We start from the raw sequence: 6029 nt of genomic DNA, 5'->3' as shown, positions 1-6029 counted from the left end.
GTAGACTAGCGCTACACATCTTTAGTAGGGATTTGTCACAAATATTGGAGCGGGGGTTGCAACATCGAGGTGTAGATGGGGATGAAGCTCTGTGGTTTTGATTCTGTGGCGCGAAGAGGCTTTGTCTACGCAGCATTGATTCTCAACTTCGTGTTTTGCTGCCACCTTCTCCTCCTCCAACCCCTCGTCGCTGCAGGTTTCTTCAAAAATTCTCTTCTTTTTTTTATTAAATTTACTACTCCATTGATCTGCTTTTATCTGCATAAAATGCATGTTTCATTCCGATGTTGACTTAATATCCAATGAGCCTTAATATCCGCAGTCTATGTCAGAATTAGGTATCTAACTATCTATGAATGTTCTCTGTTTTTACATTTTTGAAAAGATCTTGTTTTACGAATGAATTGATTTTAGGGCTACATTTAGCAACATGAACTCAGGCGTGGTCTGTATTTGATAAATTATGGAACTTTGTTGTTGGGACACACTAACTAGTTGGATACCATCAGGTTTTTTGTTTCACGTGACCTGTCTCAGCTCCAGGGATCCTGAGCTTCAGAGTTAAAATCATGTTATAGAGCCTAGTTAAGTTTATCCGTTCATCTTTCATCATCTTCATGTTCTCTCTCTGCTATTCGATACAAATTTAGTGTCTTTCTATCTTGGATGCACATAGGTCTATGAGAAGGGAAAGTGTAAACCTTGTTGGCCAATCTTTAAGATTCCCTGTTAGGATAGGTATGGTCTTTAACTAGTTTTGGAAGACATAATGGTATCTTGGACCAATGTTATCAAATAGCAGATATGGTGGTGCCATGGCGCTATGGCATGGTGTTCGGTGATGGAAACGCCATAGTACCATGACGCTGCCATAGCACCGCCATATCTGCCATTTGACAACATTGCGTGTGTACTGCATTTAGGAATGGGGCATTATGCAAGAAACATGGAGGTTAGAGTTGTATTTTATGCTTTTTTAATTGTTTTAATAGTTTTAGATGTTATATTTTTATTATTTTCTAATTTTTGAATCATATATAAATATATAAGTATTATTTTATTTATTTAATTATTGACCGCTATATCCACCATACTAATACGCTATATCCCTGTGGCGGTTTTTAGGCGAACCGCCATAAGCCGCCATACGAGATTGATAACATTGTCTTGGACTGAGTCAGAGTGACCAAAGTTACTTGTTCATCAAATGCATAAAGATTGGTAATTTGTGCATTGCTTGATTGTTCTATGATATTGGTTAGAGTACCTCATACTCTAAGCGTATATTTTTTTTACTTAATGAGCAGATGGCCAAGCAGGTGGTGCTTCTCTCTTTGAGAGAGTTTCGCAGAGTGTCAAAGTGATGAAGTATAGTGAGGCTCTCAGTGACCTCAATGCTGCTATAGAGGCAGACCCAGCACTTTCAGAAGCATATTGGCATAAAGCATCAATTCTTCGTCAGCTATGCAGGTCTTTTTAGCAGCTATAGCTAAACTCAATAACTGTACTTGTATGTTGGCTGCTAAACAAATTTTATTGTGTTCTTACATATGCTGACACTTGTATTATCACTCCATCTCTGATATTTCTAAATTCCTTGGTACCTTGAGCATGGCATCTGGTCCTCCCTTGCTTATTCATTTCATCTTTACCTTATACTCACAAAAATTTAAATCTGCTTCTTTTCAGAGCAACAACAAAATGGAACCTTAGCCAAATTTTATTTTGTTCATAGTCATTATACTGTTCGCCTTAATCTGATTATTTGATGTGATTCTTAAGGTTTTTATTCATGTTTACTAGAGACTTAATATACACCATCATGTCACTGGGTGTTGAATAAATGGATGGTCTCAAGTCATTCTTTATTCTTTTGCATCTGATTGGTAAATCATACGATTCAGGAAGTTTTTCGCTGATGTAGATATGAAGAATCAGAGAGAAGTTACAAAAGTTTTCTGGGGATGAAACCTGGAAATTCGGCAGCAGAGAAGGAGCTTTCGCAGTTATATCAAGCTCAGAATGCCTTAAATTCAGCTGATGACCTTTTTGAATCGGGTGATTTTACCAAAGCATTGGAGTATATTTATAAAGTTGTACTTGTTTTTTCTCCAGAATGCTCTAAGGTTTGCTTTTTTACTACATCCTATATGAACAGATGACCAAATTATCTTGTTTTTAGTGTAAACATTTCATATAAGTGTAAGTCCTGTCACTTTATTTCAGGCTAAACTCCTTAAAGTGAGGCTGTTGATAGCAGCTAAAGATTATTCGAAAGCCATATCTGAGACAGGATTCATTCTTAAAGAAGACGAAAATAATTTAGAGGCTTTGCTGTTGCGTGGTCGTGCCTACTATTATTTGGCTGATCATGACATAGCCACTAGGTCTGTCGAAATCATATAACTTATTTTCCTCGCTCACTCGTCCAATTGTAGCGTCACATTTAATTTCTTATATGTTTTTCTTTACTGTTTCACATATTTTTCCCCTAGGCATTACCAGAAAGGTCTTCGTTTGGACCCCGAGCATGGTGAGCTGAAGAAGGCATATTTTGGATTAAAAAACCTCCTAAAAAAGACAAAAAGTGTAATGTCTTGTTCTTTCTTTTTGACTTGTTAATCTGCATTGTTGCAGCAAAATGAGGACCATTCTTAATTCAGTTCATTTTACTTACAGGCCGAAGACAATGCTGGCAAGGGTAAACTCCGCCTGGCAGTGGAGGATTATAAAGCAGCCCTTGCTTTTGACCCAAACCATACTGCACACAATATACACCTTCATCTTGGACTGTGTAAGGTCTACGTGAAGCTTGGTAAGGGAACTGATGCATTAAAGAGCTGCACAGAAGTACTCGAAATTGATGGAGATCAAGTTGAAGCTCTAGTCCAGGTATTAATCTTCCATTGTTTCACATATTGTCTTGTACATGGAAACCTTTCTTGGGAAGGGTATACTTGAACTCTTTTGGCCTGTGTCTAGTGGACTAACTCAATTATTTTTCAAAAAAGAAGTTTATATTATATTTTAACTTCTAACAATATCTTGCAGAGAGGTGAAGCGAAGCTTTTAGTTGAAGACTGGGAGGGAGCTGTGGCTGATATTAAATCAGCTGCTGAAAAGTCACCTCAGGTTAGTTACTTTACTGAGATATTAAGTTTTCTGCTTCAATTATGTGGACATATTTCTGGCCATAAAATATAACAGGTATACTTGCTTTAACTCTTAAAAGATATCTGCAAAATAAAGAATCATGGGGCATCTTCTACAATGTGGGAATGGATGCTTGTTGGAAAGATTAATTTGGAGTTCCATTGAATTCTGAAGATGTTTATTCATGCAACTTAGAATCATTGAAGCTCTTTATTATGTGTTTGAGGGACCCTCTCCTATCTTTCCCCCCCCCCCCCCCAAAAAAAAAGAAGAGAATAGTTAGGGTTTTGTATCTTTGAGATTCGTGCAGAGTTCTGTTGTTGCAATTAGTTGCATCTGAAAACAAATATCCTAACTATCTCTTCTACTCTGCTGATTACAACTTCGGCAAGAATGGATGGCATTTTGTTTTAGATTATGTATCTTCTGAAACTTGGGTGAATGGTTGGATTCTAGTTTGATACAGAAGATTAACACATAAATTCATGTTCTACTCACATACAAGCGTTGCCAACTTTCAGCTTAGTAACTTGGACCTGGTAGTTGTAAGTCACAATAGTCAATTTCAGATTTCTATTATATTTGGTATCCATGAGAAGAAGAGAGCTGATATCATAATTTGCTACTTATATATATTTGTGGAGTTCCTGTAGCAGTTAATACAAAAAAGTTCTGCTCATGAAATGCGATACTAGTATTTTTCCTTAATAACACATGTTCATATAAATGACTACCTTTGATAGGATATGAACATACGTGAAGTGTTAATGAGGGCTGAAAGATCATTGAAGATGAGCCAACGAAAAGACTGGTACAAAATTTTGGGAATTTCAAAACTTGCATCAATATCAGAGATAAAGAAGGCCTACAAGAAGCTCGCATTGCAGTGGCATCCAGATAAGAATGTCGACAATAGAGAAGAAGCAGAAGCTAAATTTCGTGAAATAGCAGCTGCATATGAGGTAATAGCTTCTTCATCTTATCTCGCACCCCGACTCTTTGGTCATTTCTGCAGATTTGTAGTTACCTAATGTATCAGCTGTGATTCTCATTTATCCGTTGTACCAGATTTTTAGAAGTCACTGCCTACTTCCTAGATAACTGCATTTATCTGATCTTCGACTAATGCTTAAAATTTCGTTTGATGACCTTCACCAATGAAGGTTATTGATTTTAGTCTGACAGGTAATGTCAGGAAAACTGCATGGTAGGAAAGGTCAAATTACAAACTAATACTCTAAAACCCACTTTGGCTGCTGTTACCTAGTATAATTTATTGTAGGTTTCTTAGTTTTTCCTTTCAATATTTGTCGGTGCATCTTCATGTACTCTCGTTTTTGTTACTTTTGGTATCTCTTCTTCTCTGTATTTCAGCTTCATCTTTGTGTAACTACTGTAATCTTACTGTTAGAGAACTTGGTGTGTATTTTTTCTCCACAGATACTTGGCGACGAAGATAAACGTACCAGATATGACAGAGGAGAAGATATGGATGATAATGGCATGGGAATGGGGGGAGGAGGATTTAACCCTTTTGGTGGAGGGGGGCAGCAATTTACATTTCACTTTGAAGGAGGCTTTCCTGGAGGGGACTTTGGAGGATATCATTTCTAAACTTGGGGAATTATGAAATGTGATAGCTTTTACCAAGAGAATGACATGGAGCGGTGAGAATAGAATTTTTTGACTAACCGCTTTGTAGGTTCAGTTCATTTTAATCTTATAGTCTGTTGTTAGTGCTTAAGGTTGTACCTTACAAATATGTACAAATTTGATTTGAATAAAAGAAAGGCAGTTGCTCGAATGCTATAAAACTCTTCTATACATGGTGATCCAGTAGAAGAAGTCATTGACAGTGCACCATATGAAAACATTTGCAGATGTAAATATGTAATGATATTGCTCTTTATGTAGGCTGTAATACTTATTTGAAGAAAAAAATATAGCCAAAAAATGACTGGCTTGTGCTACTCAAAAGAAATCTTGTAGCTGAGCATCAAGTTATTAGACTAATCTTCATGCGAATGCCGCCAAGAATAGGATCCCACAGGCGACCATCTTTGTAGAAATAACATTTGCACCGGAGGAATCAGGAGTGGCATCAGCATCAGATCCTGAGGGCGAGTCCGGTGCCTTTCTGTGCGTGGAAGGCGAAGGAGCCGGCGATGGAGTCACGAAAAAGCTGAGAGGAAGCAGCACGTGGTCGACCTGGTAGACGGCGAGCTGGGAATCGGTGTAAACTGTACCTGCCACTGTGGCATTGGTGACGCCGGTGGTTATGTTGACCTGGTTGCCGGACACGGTAACGTTGAGTGGGTAGGAGCCCTGGGAGCCCCCGGCCTGGGTGCTTATGGGGTTGCTGGCGGTCTGGAACTGGGAGGTGGAAAACACGGAAGGGAGGACGTGGAACTGCATGAGCTCCACCTTCTGCTCGTCAGTGAAGGAGTTGAGGGTCCCGGCTTTGAGGTCGGAGAAGGAGCTGTCAGTGGGGGCGAAGAGGGTCACGCCTTGCTTGGAGCTGTTGAGCTGCATGTTTATCTGGTCTGCTACTTTGGTGTTCTGAAGGAGGCGGATGAATGTGCCGAACTGTCCGGCCTTCTCGAGGATGGCTGTCACATTCGTGGGGCCGGCGGGGGCTGGGGCGGGTGCTGGGGACTGCCCCCGTGTCAGGGTGCAGCAGATCGAGACGACGAGAAGGAGAGGGAATGTGGAGAGTAGTGGTTTCATTTCCTTGAGCGTTTTCAACAAGGAGGTAGATTGGATGGGGGGGCTTTGCTTTAAAATGAGTAATGGGATGGGCACTACAATCTCAATTGGTCGATCTTTAGTAGTAGTAGTAGTAGTAGTAGGAAATAAAGAAAATGAGTAGCTTGAAG

The 6029-nt window shown here is 39.4% G+C and overlaps 2 protein-coding genes across 3 annotated transcripts; one reads left to right on the top strand and one right to left on the bottom strand.

The window, feature by feature from the left end:
• LOC121792233 (dnaJ protein P58IPK homolog B-like) lies at nucleotides 1-4977 on the top strand. Of its 2 annotated transcripts, XM_042190107.1 has the most exons (10): nucleotides 59-196; nucleotides 1126-1221; nucleotides 1308-1470; nucleotides 1925-2126; nucleotides 2227-2387; nucleotides 2496-2589; nucleotides 2680-2892; nucleotides 3052-3132; nucleotides 3897-4115; nucleotides 4594-4977. In XM_042190107.1, the coding sequence occupies exons 3-10, from the start codon at nucleotides 1364-1366 to the stop codon at nucleotides 4765-4767; spliced, it is 1251 nt and encodes a 416-aa protein (XP_042046041.1). In that variant the 5' UTR covers nucleotides 59-196; nucleotides 1126-1221; nucleotides 1308-1363; the 3' UTR covers nucleotides 4768-4977. The 2 variants fall into 2 exon arrangements, with proteins under 2 accessions (XP_042046040.1, XP_042046041.1); XM_042190106.1 differs by lacking the exon at nucleotides 1126-1221 and having other exon boundaries at nucleotides 1-196.
• Nucleotides 4978-5026: 49 nt separating this feature from the next.
• Nucleotides 5027-6029, bottom strand: LOC121792248 (fasciclin-like arabinogalactan protein 12). The gene has a single exon (XM_042190120.1). It carries the CDS (start codon nucleotides 5878-5880, stop codon nucleotides 5170-5172), a length of 711 nt encoding a protein of 236 aa, XP_042046054.1. The 5' UTR covers nucleotides 5881-6029; the 3' UTR covers nucleotides 5027-5169.

The sequence above is a fragment of the Salvia splendens genome, chromosome 2 (genome assembly GCF_004379255.2).
Source record: "Salvia splendens isolate huo1 chromosome 2, SspV2, whole genome shotgun sequence".
Classification (NCBI taxonomy): domain Eukaryota; kingdom Viridiplantae; phylum Streptophyta; class Magnoliopsida; order Lamiales; family Lamiaceae; genus Salvia; species Salvia splendens.
Note: the sequence above shows the minus strand (reverse complement) of the source record. Positions and strands in the feature narration are given on the sequence as shown.